This window comes from Camelina sativa, chromosome 7 (genome assembly GCF_030686135.1).
Source record: "Camelina sativa cultivar CO46 ecotype springtype chromosome 7, ASM3068613v1".
In the NCBI taxonomy this organism is placed as follows: Eukaryota; Viridiplantae; Streptophyta; class Magnoliopsida; order Brassicales; family Brassicaceae; genus Camelina; species Camelina sativa.
The window spans coordinates 15,391,046-15,407,084 of record NC_141886.1 but is presented as its reverse complement, the minus strand read 5'-3'; the positions used below and the strand labels follow the sequence as shown (position 1 = coordinate 15,407,084).

The window sequence follows — 16,039 nt, the reverse complement described above, 5'->3', positions numbered from 1 at the left end:
ATTTTTAATATTTTTAAAAGTTAGAGATACTAATTTTAGGATGTGCAATGAGTTTGCTCAAATGTTACCGGTGCGATGTTATCATCAGATTGTAAAAGCCTCATGACGTGGATACTCTCGCATCAATATCCATATCCTTTGTAGTATTCTTATTTCTTTTTTTAAAGTATATATATGTCAGTGTTTATATATGAAGGACATGAATCACGTATGCATGCATAGATTTTGATGATAACTATCGTCCAGGAAAATTTCACATTTGTAAGAGTGCGTTATGACATGGTTTTTAACTCACGACACGTTTAGGTTGTCGATGGAGTTTTTCATGTTACTCTCAAACTTTCTCTCGAGCTCAGTAGAATGTGGTACCCAACTTCAGCATAGGAACAGCAACCTTTAGATACGACGAGACCAGCAACATCTCGCTTATGTTTATCTCTTCCATGAATGGAGAATTTTTGTCATAACCTTTTTGGTGCATTTCTCATTGGTGTTGAGACATGCATGAAGGATGTGCTTCGTGGTTGTCAAGATTATATCATTTGAGATCTGTGTGAAATTGTATTCGTTAAAAATATATATAAAATAGCGGTACGGCCTAGATGAGGAAAACAATACTATACTATTATAATATATATAATGTCACATGTATGGGTTCATGAGAAAGTGAAATAACTGATTAAGGGCTTGACTGGTTCAAACGCTGCGGTTGCGGTTGCGGGAGATTGCGGAAGCAGACGATTGCGGTTTCAAGCGTTATTAAGCATTTTGAATGACTGGTTTAGCTGTTTAAAATTGGTGCGTTTGCGGGAGGTTTACGACTGGTTAACCAGCGGGTGCAATAACGGTTGGAACATAATAAATGTGATATCTAATATATAAATGTTTAAAAACACCAAAATTTTTATTAAACTTGATTTATAATTAAAATTTATTAAAATAATAATTATTCAAAAAAAATCATATTGAAATACTTATTCCTTTATGCATTTGGCTTTTCACCAAAAATTTAATCAAGTAATTTGATAAATGACAAAACATATGCTTTAGATCGTAGATCTTTTCTCTTTTCTCTTAGATCGTGGGTCAGTAGTTGCATCGGTAAGAACGGTCAAGTGAGAGTTGAGAAGAGTCACTGGTGATTTGTTTTAATATTTTTCACAAATAATCTTATTTTCTTAAATTTCTGATGAAATATTATATTTATTTAGATTTTTTGAACTTATGTGCGAAGTGCCATTAAATTTACATCATGTTTTCCGGGTTATTGTTAATTGGAATATTATTTTCTTCTAATTGTTTATTTTATAATCTCTGCAATCGTATTCGTACTTCATTTTCTCCCATCCTTAATGAGTAAAATGGTTAGATAGAAAATATGACAAAAAAAAATTCATTATCATTGATTTCTTTTAAGTTTTTCTACAAAAAAAAAAAATTCAACCGCAATTGTCCGCAACCGCAAACACTTGCGAAAAACAGCTTTTGGAATTCAATGGTTTGGAGCGGTTGGGAGCAATTATGAGCGATTGGAAGCGGTTTGTGTAATTGGTTCTAATCACTAGCAACCGCTACCATCCGCAAACACAGCATTTGCGGGAGAAAGCGGGAGAACCAGTGTTGGCCTGTTGCTTTAGATAAAATACACGGTACAAAAGTTATGTTTGGTCAAGGAGTCAACTTTCCAAAAGGAGGGGCTATAATGCACATGATTTGTCAACAGTCAACCTAGTTGAATTCACTGTAACGAATACTATAATGTCTTTCTTTTCCGGAAATAACCAAGAAAAAATATACTAGTAATTTGTCAAATTGGGCAATGATGACTTTAAGGCAAATCGCCAATGTATTTGGGGTTCCGGCTAACAGGAAAAAAAATATCTTAAAAATGTTAACTTAGATGATACTACAAGAAAGAAAAGACGAATCATAAAATTTTACAATCTAATTTGGAGATTTAGATATTTGTGTACGGGTTCATTTCTGTCTTTCTTTTTGTTTGTGTTTTTTGAAAATTATATCTTTAAAAAATACTTGAATTTGTACAATGTGATAATAGTATATATTTGTTATAATAATAGTCAATAATAAGGACTTTTGGAAATATGCAACTCCAACACCTTAAATTAGCCTTGGCATTTTCTTCTTTGTCGTAAATTGTCACTTCTCATTTTCGTATTAAAAATATCGAATGCGATTGAATGAGACTTCGGATATTAAATACAATAATTTCAACCATTGAAAATAAATTTATAGCATGATATAAAAACTCCTTCCGTTAGCTTTAAACCAACCAAACTTGAATTAAGAGGTTATTCTATTATTTCTCAAAACAAGTGGTGTGATAAGAAAAATATCTAATGGTATATAACTAATGGTATATATATAAAAAAATAAAAATAAAAATAAAAAACTAAAGTTCTATATTTTATATATTCGAAAAAATAACTTGCAGTGTCCAACTCTAAAAACTAAAAAGTGTATATCATCAATTTTGACAATTGTTTTGGAGATTTTTGCTCAAATAAATAATGGTATATCACCAATTGAGAGAAGCCAATATCTTATATCTTACTAATATAAAATTTGATTTCAAAGTTACTCATTAATAAAATCATGACACATGTCAATTGTATCAATAAGATTTCGACATGCGTCAATTCTAAATTTATCAAAATAATTAAAAAACAAAAAAGTAAAAATTACAAACCTATTATATAAAGGAAATCTATATATCATCAATATTTGTTTATTTCTTTTTTAAAATATTTTAATGTAATTATGTTGTAGTATTTTAAGATATTATTTAAATTTGATTTTTTTAATAAGAAATTCATGCTGATTTTTTTTTAAATATATATATTTTTTCTTTGAGTAAATAATATGTTTTTTTTAACGGCAGTTAAATGTATTATCAATATTTATTTAATAATATTATTATGTTGTAATAGTTTAGGATTATTTATTTTAGTTTAAATTCTAGTCTTCTCTGGTTAAGGATATCTGGATATGTAAGATCAATATTTATTTATTCTTTTTTAAATAGTTTTGTTTTATTTTATTATGTTGTAATATTTTTAGATTGTTTGTTTTAGTTTCTATTTTATGTCTCTAAATTATCTAAGACTCATATATTGTCATGGTTATAATTTTTCAATTTTTTAATTCAAATTAATTGTCTTTCAATTTGTCATATTTTATTGGGTCAGTCATAAACTCATTGCTATTGTGTAGATATTTTTCTCAGTTTTTCATCCAAAATATTTTTTGAGTAAACAATTTTAGTGGTTAATGAAATTGTCACAAATAAATTTTAGTGGTGAAAAGGAACTACATCAAAGTGAAAGTAAAGAGACGAAAATTGGTTTGATTGGTTATAGAGACATTTTATAGATGGTGATAAAGAACATATTATAACAATAAAATGATTTTGGGTGTAAGAACACATTATTGATGGTAAAACATTGAGTAAAACTGTATGTGGATGCTAATAAGATGACGCTTTGATGAGTTTAAACATTTTGTGAATAAGTTGTGGAACATTTTTAAATAGTAATATTACGAATATTTGAAAAAGTTTTGGTGGCTGATAATTTAGTTTTAGATTATTGTAATAATTATTTTTAGAATATAAAAATATAAATTAATATATTAAAGTAAAAATTTCTAAGTAAAAATATTTGTATATTTACTTCTGGAAAATATTTTTCACTTATAACAAAGTATTAATATATTCTTATAAACTTTGTTTTATTGGACAGTTTTAAAATTCGCACATCGTGTCGATCCTAATCTAGTATATATATATCAGTAGTCTCAATGTCTCATAATATTTAGTTTTAATAATCAGAAGTGTAATATCATACACAATTACACTTGCAAATATGGATATGTAAATATGTGAATTTATTAATTTATGATTAACAAATGTAAAATTTCAGTGTTGTAGTATCTAAATTCAGAAAGTTTCTTTACTTTTTTTGTAGTGGGTTCTTTTCGTTAAATTGTTATATAAGAATATTTAAAACTTCTAACTTTTAAGATGTCAAAACTTTATAGTATGTCGTAAAAGATAAAAACTATCTTAATAGATGAGGATATAACTGATTAGTTAATTAATCTATTTTGACATGCATAGAATGTTTGATTATATTAGTCATTAGATCACTTGTCCAATAATAACACTTTCGCTTTGTGACTAAAAAGGGAAAACTCAACAAATTCACGAGGCATCTTTTGTTTAACATAGATAAATGAGAATTACCACTGGCGTATCGGTATCGATCTTATATAATAAGACGTCAACACTAGTTAATTTGACAAAAGTCACCACCGACGCGTTTAAACGTCCTTTGTTTCCTTAGGAAACAACGAAGAAAAATCAAACAAAAAATTCAAATAGAACGTGTACAACTAGTTGAATTCTTGATCAGGTTTGTACATCTTTTCGAACCAAAGACCACAACATTTTATATGATCTCCTTCTAGATGTCACATGAACTGACAATCTTTTAACTTTGTTTAATTAGAGTTTTTACCGATTGAGTTATTGATTGCTTGATCTGACCAATCTGATCTAAGCTAGAACAACTCCAAAAGAGATATCGGTCTTATATAAACCATTTTAGAGTTGATGTGAACTTTTTTTTTTTCTTTTTTTTGTCCTCAAGATTGTTTGGTTTTAAATACGGAACCGTTAACAAATTAAAATATACTTGGCCTCGTACTATATTTGGTCTCGTAACTCACAAGTCTCTAAACGTTGTAATTGTCAACGTACATATAACTCATAGCACAATTTCCTCTTGCGCGTGAACTTTCTCTTTTGGAATGCCAATCTTTTACTTTTGGCCAACAACCAAACGCTTTAATATTTAAATCGATAATATTTGACCATTGGTACAAAATGGTCAGTAGAAATATGCCAAACATCACTATATATACTCACCATCTCTATCCCCAGGCATAACTCATATATCACAGTTATCAAAGCAAATCCACATAACCAGAAAACAAAATTCTGAATCCATATAAGAAAAAAGAAGAAGATGTTGTTACCAGAAGCATGCGTAGCCAATATTCTTGCCTTCACTTCTCCAGCAGATGTATTATCGTCGTCGGAGGTCTCTTCGGTTTTCCGGTTAGCCGGAGACTCCGACTTCGTATGGGAAAAATTTCTACCTTCCGGTTACAAAGGCCTACTCTCTCAATCTACTGACCATCATCAAAGTTTCTTGTCGAAAAAGGAGTTTTATCGATGCTTCTGCGATTCCATTCTCATCGACAATGCTCGAAAGGTTCGATTTTATGAGTTAATTTAAAGTATAAACAAGGACTTCTGTTTTAGTCTACTTGAACTAATAATATTTTCTTATATAATGCAACTTCAGCTATTCAAGATCAGTAAATTTTCCGGGAAAATTTCATACATTTTATCAGCAAGAGATATGTCCATAACTCATAGTGACCATTCATCTTACTGGTCTTGGAGCAATGTCTCAGATTCTAGGTCAGTTTTTTAATATCTTTTCTCAAAAAGACTATTTAGTTATGCTTAGTGTATATGTATAGTAAATGTTTCACTTAGAAATAATTTTTACTAAACATATATATATATATATATATATATATATTCGAATTTTCAGATTTTCAGAGTCAGCCGAACTTATAACAACTGATCGATTAGAAATCAATGGTAAAATCCAAACCGGAGTTTTATCACCGAACACAAGATACGGAGCATATCTGATAATGAAAGTAACCAAAGGCGTTTACGGACTAGACCTAGTTCCGGCGGAGACTTCAGTTAAATCCAACAATGGTCAAGTTAGTAGTAGTGCAACTTATCTATGTTGCTTGGATGAGAAGAAACAACAAATGAAGCGGCTGTTTTACGGAAACCGAGAAGAGCGAATGGCGACGACAGTTGAGGCGGTTAGCGGGGACGGGAAAAGGAGAGAGCCGAAAGGTAGAGACGACGGGTGGATGGAGATTGAGTTAGGAGAGTTTGAGACACGAGAAGGAGAAGATGATGAGATCATTATGAGTCTCACGGAGGTAAAAGGGTATCAACTAAAAGGTGGCATTGTGATCGATGGTATTGAAGTGAGACCTGAATCCCTGAACTAAGATCAAGATGCTAAAAGCTATGCCATTAAGTCTCACGGGGGGCTAATATGCGAACTGTTAAAAGAACGGAAGAAACTGATTTTATCTATTTATTTATGTCTTGACCGTAGCCTATTTTGTCTATTTCTATTCATTATTATTGTGAACATCTAAGGCAGTAGAATTTTGCAGTTTTTATTATTTGGCTCGCATGAAGATAATGTACAATCTCACCTGAGTGGGTCATTCTGACTAGAGTGTTTAGAGCGTGTTTAATGGGAGAATACAATTTTGAGGCTCTTAAAATTTTTAAATATTTTATTGTGTACCTTTTTAAAAATAAGAATTTCTTAAAGAGTAATTAAAATTTTGCTCCTCTAATTGGAGTTCTTATCTTTGAAATAAAAATATTTTAAGTAAAACATAATTAGTTTAAATGTTTAGATATTTTAAATTTTTAGAAAATGAGAAATTACTGTATTTCAGACATTTTTAAACATACAAATTATAAAAGCATAGTAAAAACAGAAATACAAATCATAAATGAAAAATAGATTAGTTATAATCTTGATTCTAATCTTGATTTATGCCAAACTTTTGTCATATATGCTCAATCAAATCATCTTGCAATTGTTGATGTGTTGTTCTATCACAAATGTCATTTCGCATGATCATCATATTGGTGAGGTTTGAAAGCCTCTCTCTTGAATATGTGAAGTTCTGTTTGATTGTGTTTGTTCAAATATGTTGTATCAAACTGCGTGTATCTATCGCATTCGTCTTCTACTATCATATTTTGTAGTATGATACATATTCTCATTATCTTTCCAATTTTTCCTTTATCATGGACAAAAGTCGGGTTATTGACTATAGCGAATCGAGCTTGCAAGACTCCGAAAGCACGCTTGACATCTTTACGAACAGCTTCTTGATATGTAGCAAATAAAGATGCATTTGGACATTGTGGAAGCTGAATAGATGGGATAAAAATAACACATTTTAGATAAATGTCATCGTGAGATAGTAGGCCAATTTATACTAGCGCCCATTGACAATATAATTCACCTTTGGAGCACGACCTTGTAAATATATCATCAAAAACTGGTGAGCTATCAAGAACATTGATATCGTTTAATGTACCTGGAGGTCCAAAAAATGTGTGTCATATCCAGAGATCTTGTGACGCTACATCCTCTAAAACGATGGTTGGCTTTCCAGTTCCATGTATATATTGACATTTCCATGCGGTTGGATAATTCTTCCACTCCCAATGCATACAATTGGTGCTTCCTATTGAAACGACCGACCCGCTTTTTTAATAATAATAAATAAACATAATAAAATATAAATAATAATCTAAATAGTGGTCCCATACCCACTAGCCACCTAACCACAGACAACCAACAGCGGAAATAACCAACGATACCATTATACCAAATACCAATATATAATAACCAATATCCAATAAAGTCATACAATATGAAATCATCAACCTAACAATGTTCTAATAACTCATCTCTAACAACCTAACAGTAGTTAGATCACAATCAACAAGACACTAGAACATCCTCCTTTTCATCGCCTAGATTCTACGATCACACTTTGCATTTACCTGCATCACAAACACAAATTGAGATGCATGAGTATTTTAAAAACACTCAGTAAGGCAATCCTCCCATATACTGGGCTATACACACAAGCAATAGAGACATCTCTAACCACCAACCCTCAATCAATAACCAAACAATAACAAACCAGGACTCTGCATCCACTGACACTACCCTTGCATCGACCGACACCAACTGAGGTTGCATCGACCGACACATGCTTGCATCGACCGACACATGCTTGCATCGACCGACACATGCTTGCATCGACCGATGCAAGGTACACTTGCATCGACCGACACTCACACCGCATCGACCAAAGCATGCTCGACATTGCACGAAAACCCTAGTTGCATCGACCGACGCCTCCGCATGGCATCGACTGATGTCCCTAGGTCAAACGCGCCGTCCTCGCATTTGCATCGACCGACGCACAAAGTGCATCGACCGATGCACATGCTGAGCATCGTTTTTTTTTTACGAAGCTTCTCACCGGATCTTCGTTCCTACAACAACAAAACTTGATCCCATGCCACAAGAAAGCTTCCCAAAGTCCCAAATAACATTCTAACAAGCCAAACAACACATACACAAGCAGATCAGAGAAATCTCCAGCTTAGATAAGCCATGGTCAAAACCACGCTCCTAGGAAGCTCATACAACGATCCCAGCTACAGATCTCTACAGAAACAACCTCAAATCTCCCAAAAACCTCAAGAACACTCAAGAACTTTTTTCCTCTCTTTCTTTTTCTGCAAAAAATGGCCAAACAGCCAACCCACGAGTTTCTGCTTTTATAAGCGATTCCAGGGTTTTTCTAACCCCAAAACACAATGTTTAACTTAAACTTGTCCGCACAAAACCGACCTTGCATCGACCGATGCACCCCTTAAACCGGGATTCCGGTTCACGGATGTTACACCTATCATCCTGGGAAATCCGCGTATATCTCCAATATCGAGTAGTCGTTGAAGATCTGCTGGTGTGGATCTCTTTTGGTACTCATCTCCAAATAAATTTATGATTCCTTGAACAAAATTTTCCAAGCATGAAATTGCAGTGCACCAAGCTGAAGGTATTCATCAACCGCATCAGCTGCACAACCATATGCCATCATACAAATTGTTGTTGTAGACTTATGTATTACAGAGAGACCGAACCTTCTAGTAGCATCTCTTCTTTGTTGAAAGAATGAAATTTCACTGGAGAGTCGATCAACCATACGCCTGAACAAGGGCTTGTTCATTCTAAAACGACAGTGAAATAGTTGAGGAGGGTATGTTGCATTTTTACAAAAGTAATCGTTCCACAAGCAGTTGTATCCTTCTTCACAATTTCTTTCAACGCGTGCTCACATTTTCTTTGGCTTTGTTGCTTCTTGATGACCACCATGTTGACTTAAAAGATTTTCCATCGCTTGTCGTCAATTTGATCACAAACATTATCAATGCATTCATCAATGGTATCATCGAAACTATCACGGGAAGATGATGCCATCTTTGGAGAGTGTTTGATTTGTAAAAGTGAAAAAAAATATGGAGAGTGAATGATTTGTAAAAAGGAAAGAAAATATTGAGAGTGTTTTATTTGTAAAACAAAATAGCTGTGAAATTTGTTGTACCAAACTACATGAGTTTTGTAGAAAAGTTTGTGGTCTATAAACTTTGCAAATTTGTGGTCTAGAAACATTATGATTGTCATGGGAGAACAAGTATGAAAAGAAAGTTTGTGGTATAAGAAGGAGAAAAGCAAAACTTGTAAAAACTTAGTGGTGTGGCCAGGAAAAAAACAAAAGAAGAACAAGTACAAGACTCAAAATTGTCACGGGAAGAGGGCAAAAGTACAAGTACAACAATTAGTGGTCCAAATACAAGGCTCACATGGTTGGTGATACCCCAAAAGTACAAATAATTCAAAGTCATTCTGCAAGGGTTTGACACGGAAAGTCAATTTTTTTGCCGACGCTCACGTCACACATGGTTGGTGAGACCTCAAGGGAACTTCAAGAGCCTCCAAATGAAGTTTGACCTGCAATACTACTGTTATTACCTGGTCCTCTTTACACTCGGCTCCATTATCAAAGTGGCTTATAAATGGTCTATATACGTATGAGACATACAGTCAATATCCTATAAAATGGGAACAAGAACGCAACAAAAAAACAACAAATATCACAAACACAAACTCATTTTACAGAAACTGGTCACATAAAAATCATGAAAATACAAAAGATATATATAAACTGATATACTACTCATACAAAGAAACATATAGTACTCATACAAAAGAAACATTCAAACATTACATAAACTGATATAACATAATCTCAAAGAAAAGAAACTCTCGAACTGAATTGCTTGACAACATTTCATTAATAAGCTTGTCTTTTAAAGCAATTTTTGTTCACTAAGTTGATCCATTTTTGTAAGTAGGTTGGTATGCTTACTGTGCTTCTCTTTTAAAGCAAAACCATTCTCTTTCAAAGCATAATCTTGTTGCTTTAGCTCAAACATCCTTTGAACTTTGCTGATCTGAAACTCTAAGAAAACCTTCCCTTCTCCCTCAATGGTGCATGTATTGTTAACATTCTTTTTCGTTTTTCCCTTTATAGCCTTAACACCACGGAGACGAGTCATACATTCATATGTTCCATAGATTTGTGGAAGCGAGCTTGAAGACTGCACAGAACCATCCTCACATTTTCTTCTTTTTTGTGGTTCCACTCCCTTTAGTAGATGAAGAAGCACACTATTTATGATCATTTCTAAGCCCTCGCCAAGCATGCTCTATGGTGAACTTCACCTTGTGATCATTGAAGTAGATTTGGTTTGCTAGCTTCATCACATCATCCTCATTTTGGACACTTGATTTCTCCTTTGTGGCAACCTCATAGCATCCAACAAACTTGCAGACTATATCATTTATCTTCCTCCACAAATGAGCAGAAGTAAAACCTTGCGGTATTTGATTCGTTTTGAAAGAGGGGATAGATGAGCTCCTTTAACCACGTTAGTAGAGCTGTATGAAGACCAGAACAACTATCAAGATGGTTGTAAATAAGAAAAGAACCAAAAAGATCTTCACAACCAAGTTTAGAGGACTTACTTGATATACAATGTTCCTCTTTGTAAGAACTACTTTTACTTCTTAAATCCCATAGCGCAAAACGTCCATCTCTTGAACCATATACAATAAGATCAATTCAAGGTTAAACTCATATCTTAAAAACATTGATACCTAATAGCCACACTCTCAAACAATGGTCAATACCGATGGAAACAAACAATCTATGCCTAAACTCATCTTCAATCATGGCTAATTTCATTAATCCTAATTTTTTTGGGAATTAGTTTTTTTTTTAGGTTTATAAGAATAAACTTGTATGATACTATTGAGTATTGTTTTGGAATCATCTGGTTACGTCATATGCTAAACAAGTGTGAGATCGCGGGTTCGAAGCACCACAGTGTAGATTTTCGACAATTATTTGAGAAGAAAACAAAACAAAATGACACTGTTTTGCAATTTCGATGGCACGTCAATACACATGTGGATTCTGAGTCAGCATTTCTAACGGTTGACTTAAATCCGACTTTGAAATTAACTCAATTTTATAAGTACATGTATGAAATTTGAATTTTATTGGGGTACATGTCTAAATTAGCACTCCTTGTTTGTACAAGAAGGAATTGCACTTTTGGGGGGTGTACGGGTATGAAATGACCCTTTTCCAGTAGTATTTACCATAAAAAGTATTTTATAAAATTAAAATAAATTTTCAGATTTAACGAGATATATTATTGAAAATAGATAGATGAAGGAGACATTTTTGAAAAAATGCAAACCAAAAACGATAATTATCAAAAATCTCATGTTTAGTTGTATAATTAATCTAATGTACATATTTACAATTTCATATACAAAATAGTCTAATATTCTATTTTGGTTAATGAAATATATTACGTAATTATATAATTATTTGGAAATTTGTATTCATAATATAACTATAACTACTTTAAAAAAAAATTTAACCAAACTTAAAACAAAACAAAAAATTATCCAACATTGTATTATGAAAGATTTAATAAAATTGAGTACTACAACAAAAACTAAAATAATTGTATTTCTCTATTAATAGGGAGATTTTCAAAAATACCTATTCTCTTTTGTCATTTTGTCCATTTTTTAAAATATTCTTTTTATGTATAAAATAACTAAATTCTAAGCCCTAAAATCCAAATACGAAACCGTAACCCTTCAAAATTATATCTTAAATGGATAATAGAGAAGCCAAACGTAAAAAAAAATCTAAAAATTAATATAACATATTGTAATTGTATAAAAGAGAGTAAAAATGAATTTTTTTCATAAAATGGTATTTTTGAAAGGAGAAATCCCAAGAAGGGTATTTCTAACAAATTCTCCTATTTTAATATCACCTATTTTATAAAAAATTATCAAATTAAAAAGTAAATATACATTTTTAATATACACGGATGATGATCTGATTGACATACATTACATTACAAAAAAATTTAAGTGCTATCGGAAAAGCAAAAAACACAAAAATTTTGGTTAATAGAGAAGCTGGTAAGCTTTATAGGCCTAACATATCATGACATAGCCCAACTAGGTTTTAGCCCAAAAAGAAAAAAGGTTTAGGTTAACGAGGGCTCGTAATATGAAACCCTAGTTAGTTTCTCTTGCCGTCTCTATAAATCACTTTTCTATTAACTTCAACCTCCTCCATCATCGTTTCTCATACAGGTTTTGATCTCTTTTTTTTCCATTAAAATCGTAGCTTTAGCAGTCATTGAGTTATCAAGCTCGTGTCTCTCGTCTCATTGATGTAGTCTGTTTGGAATCTCAGGTCTCTGTTTCTAGTGTTGTGCTCTGTTCTTGATTTGGTTTGCGAATTAGGGGTTTATTGAGGTGATGATGATAACATATAATCCCAGCTCTATGAGACCTTTTGTGGTCCAGGACTAGAACTATGTTCATTCATATATCTGAGCCTTCTTGCTTGATTTCAATTCTTTGTTTGATTAGTTTTCTTTTTCTTTTTAAGCTTTAGCGTTTTGGATTTTAGGGTTGATGTGGCGATGATGATAACATATTATCCCAGCTCATTATGAGGCCTTTTGTGGCCAAGGAGAATAAATGTTTCTATAACATTATCTGAGCCTTACAACTCTAATATTCACAACTGTTATTTTGGTATTGTATATGTTGCACATCGTGTTCCCTATGATGATTTTAAATTAATGCTAATGTATATCTGATAAATTTATTTGATGATAAATGATTTGCTGAGGGAACTTAGCTTTTTTATCAAGTGTTTTTTGTTTTTGGGTATGATTGTTTTTTAATTGAAGGTTAAAGGATTCCCTGTGATGGTATTAACCATGCTAATACTGATTGTCTTGTGACTGAATCAATGTTATGTGTCTGAGGGAATCTATTAAGAATTTTCTACTGTGTTTGTTTTAGGTGTAGTCGTCTCTTTCATAATATAAACATTGACTATGTCTTATAGTTTACTTGGTGATAGTGAACTTTTTGTATATTGAGAACATTGACATGGAGGAAACGAAAAGAACTGAACACTTCCAAACACAGAATCCTTATACATATATACCTTTTTAATCCTTTAACTTACAATTTTTTTTTTGGTGTCCTTTTCCTTATACATGTATACCTTTTTAATCTATGTGCGTTAAGCCGGCACATGAAGTTACTATTATGTGTTCAATAATTATATGTTTATCCTGTGTTTCATAGCTTAATCAGTGGTTCTCATCTTCATTTCACTACAACAAATTTGGGTTTTGGTAGCAGTTCTTTTTAGCACTAATTCAGTAACTGCTACTAAAAGTGCCAAAATAGATTGTGAGCTCTATTGTAGCATTGGATTAGTGCTGGGGAAAATTTTCAATAAGCGGGAACCCAAAAATCACTACAATAGCTGAAAAATCATTTGGAGGCAAAACACTTAGCCAAAACTTTGTTTTTTCCGCTACTCTCTCTCACTTGGACTAAACACTTAAAAAAACATTTTGCAAAAAATAAATATCTCATTTTCTCAGAAAATCGATTCCCATCCTCCATCGCCTCTCATCCTCTGTCGCCACCACCATGGGGACAACAACACACCAATAAACCTTTGTCGCCTTTCGAACACCGATGACAGAGTGAAAACAAAACCACCGATGTTGCTTCCGCTTCCCTCCGATTCAGATTCTGGATCTGAGACTGATTCTGATGGCTTCTTACAGGGCCTCCACGCCTAATTCTTTCCTTCTCTCTCACGGTTCTCTCTCTCTCGCTTCTCAAGGAAACAAAGTTAGAGTCTTTTTTTTTATCTCGGTGGTGATTCTGTGAAATGGAAGCTTCGTGTGTATCTTTCTTTTTTTCATCTTGGTGATTCGGTTCTAGGGTTAAATACTTAGCTTTTAATAATTCCTCTAGGTGAATGTTTCTCCTTTGACATTTTTCTGAATCTTATTCAACGGATTTAAGTCCAACTACTTTTTGCTTTTTATGCTTTCATTGTTGTGTGGATTCTTATGTTTGAATTATTATTGATTTTGTTTGTATGGTATACAGAGGCTGGAGCTGGAGAAGAAAAGGTAGGCTTGTTTTTGTTGTTTTTCCTCATATTAGTACCTTAGCTAGGATTGGTATTTGTACAAGGTTCTGCTGGGTTTTAGATGAAGAGTATGAATGTTAAAAGTCTGAATCTTTCTACTTTTAATTGGGGCTGATTTGTGCAGTTTGTTATGTTTCTTCTTTAGCAATGTGTCTATTACAGTTGACAACTCGCTAAGCCCAGCTCACACCCTCATTCAAGGGAGTGACAGAACAGACAGAACCTTCTCAAGGGACTTACTACTACTGATGAAAATACTGCTCCGCCATGTAAATGTTTTGCACAACTCTCTACTCTTTCCATCTGTGTTGTTTAACTGTGTTCTTACAAATATTTTTTGGGTGCAGGAAGTTGCTACTTTGGGGACTGTAAGTCCTTAAGTATTGTGGTGAAACTGAGTTTTTCGATAAACTGGAGATGGTGAGGATTAATGGCTGCAAGAAAGGTAACTAACTTCTCTCAATGCGGTCTGATGTTCTTCTATCAACACTTTTTTTAGAACTCTAAAGTCATCAAGACATGTATAGTTTTTGTCTTGTATGTTTCATTACGTCATTTTTCTTCTACAGAGGTTGAGATTACTTTGATAGTTGAATTCTAATGTTTGCAGGTGACTCTTCCAATATGATAGGAAGCCAAGTAGTCACCCTCGGTGTATCAAGATCTTGGTTTCGGACTATATACCAAGTGTTCCCATCTGTTTGAGCTTGTTGAAGAATAATAAATCCTCAATTGCTGATTTTGATCCAAGGTAAAAAATGCTTTTATTTTTTTAAAGTTAAGATATTTAGGTGAAGTTAGCTTTTTTTTGGGATCTCATTGTAGATTGTTATGTCTGCTAATTCGCATATTACCAATTCAGTGACTCTTGGTTCCAAATTCGTTTTGGTGGTCATAGTCTTCTTTAGTCATGGTTTGGTTCTAAGCGAGTAAGAATCTCTTTCCAATCTTCTCTGTTTTCTCTCTTGTGGTTATGTACCTTTTCACATCTGGAGTTTAGTTACCTTTGTAGGAATCTGTACTCACATATGAATTCATTTGGCATTTGTTTTCACAGCTATTGATCGATAAGGGGTCATGTTTTAGCTGCCATGAACTCCAACGAGTTTGTTCTTCTCTCTATTTCTCCGCCTGTAAGATGGCTGCAAGATAGGAAGCCAAAAACACATCTGCTTTGAAGTCCCAGATTGAATAGCTACAACTGGAGAGGGATGGATTTCAAAGGATGGTGATTGGAAACCAGGTTTGTAAACACTTTAAATCCATTTTCCTGTTCTTCATATCTCTTGTTTAATCCTTTGTAACATTTGCGAGTTCACCAACCTTAGGAAAGTAAGAGTTTTACCATTGCTTATGACCGATTCAATTTTATTATGCTGACACTCTTTTATTTTTCCCACTTACAGTTACTATAAGGTGATCTGCTGATGGTATGAGTGGAGATCTACTAGGACTGCTTCGGTTTCTTTATTACTTGGTTTGGTGAAGAAATATACTTGCCTTCTTTTTAATTATGACTTGGTGATTCAAGCATTTGTATCTTTTGGGTATTTGATAGAATGATTTTATGTAAAATGTATGTTTTATAAATTTAATGTAATATTAATTTTATTTATGAATTAATTTGCAATTTATATTTTATGCACTATAGGTTTCAAATAATTGAAATATAGAA

The 16,039-nt window shown here is 32.8% G+C and overlaps 1 protein-coding gene, 1 long non-coding RNA gene and 3 other non-coding genes across 21 annotated transcripts; all 5 read left to right on the top strand.

Moving 5' to 3' along the window:
- The first annotated feature begins 4,906 nt into the window (after positions 1-4,906).
- Positions 4,907-6,424, top strand: LOC104701032 (F-box protein VBF). The gene is made up of 3 exons (XM_010416658.2): positions 4,907-5,297; positions 5,391-5,509; positions 5,646-6,424. Exons 1-3 carry the CDS (start codon positions 5,049-5,051, stop codon positions 6,127-6,129), a joined length of 852 nt encoding a protein of 283 aa, XP_010414960.1. The 5' UTR covers positions 4,907-5,048; the 3' UTR covers positions 6,130-6,424.
- A 6,006-nt stretch (positions 6,425-12,430) lies between these two features.
- On the top strand, positions 12,431-15,983 carry LOC104701031 (uncharacterized). Of its 17 annotated transcripts, none has more exons than XR_015561929.1 (8): positions 12,431-12,482; positions 14,322-14,344; positions 14,510-14,633; positions 14,712-14,809; positions 14,996-15,115; positions 15,227-15,293; positions 15,422-15,607; positions 15,771-15,983. It is a non-coding gene; the product is annotated as an uncharacterized LOC104701031 (long non-coding RNA). The 17 variants fall into 17 exon arrangements; XR_015561923.1 differs by having other exon boundaries at positions 14,975-15,115; positions 15,190-15,293; XR_015561920.1 differs by having other exon boundaries at positions 12,436-12,482; positions 14,975-15,115.
- LOC147941247 (small nucleolar RNA snoR69Y) lies at positions 12,643-12,736 on the top strand. The gene has a single exon (XR_015562924.1). It is a non-coding gene; the product is annotated as a small nucleolar RNA snoR69Y (small nucleolar RNA).
- LOC147941246 (small nucleolar RNA snoR69Y) lies at positions 12,811-12,905 on the top strand. The gene has a single exon (XR_015562935.1). It is a non-coding gene; the product is annotated as a small nucleolar RNA snoR69Y (small nucleolar RNA).
- Positions 13,099-13,174, top strand: LOC147941245 (small nucleolar RNA snoR53Y). The gene has a single exon (XR_015563031.1). It is a non-coding gene; the product is annotated as a small nucleolar RNA snoR53Y (small nucleolar RNA).
- Positions 15,984-16,039: the final 56 nt, after the last annotated feature.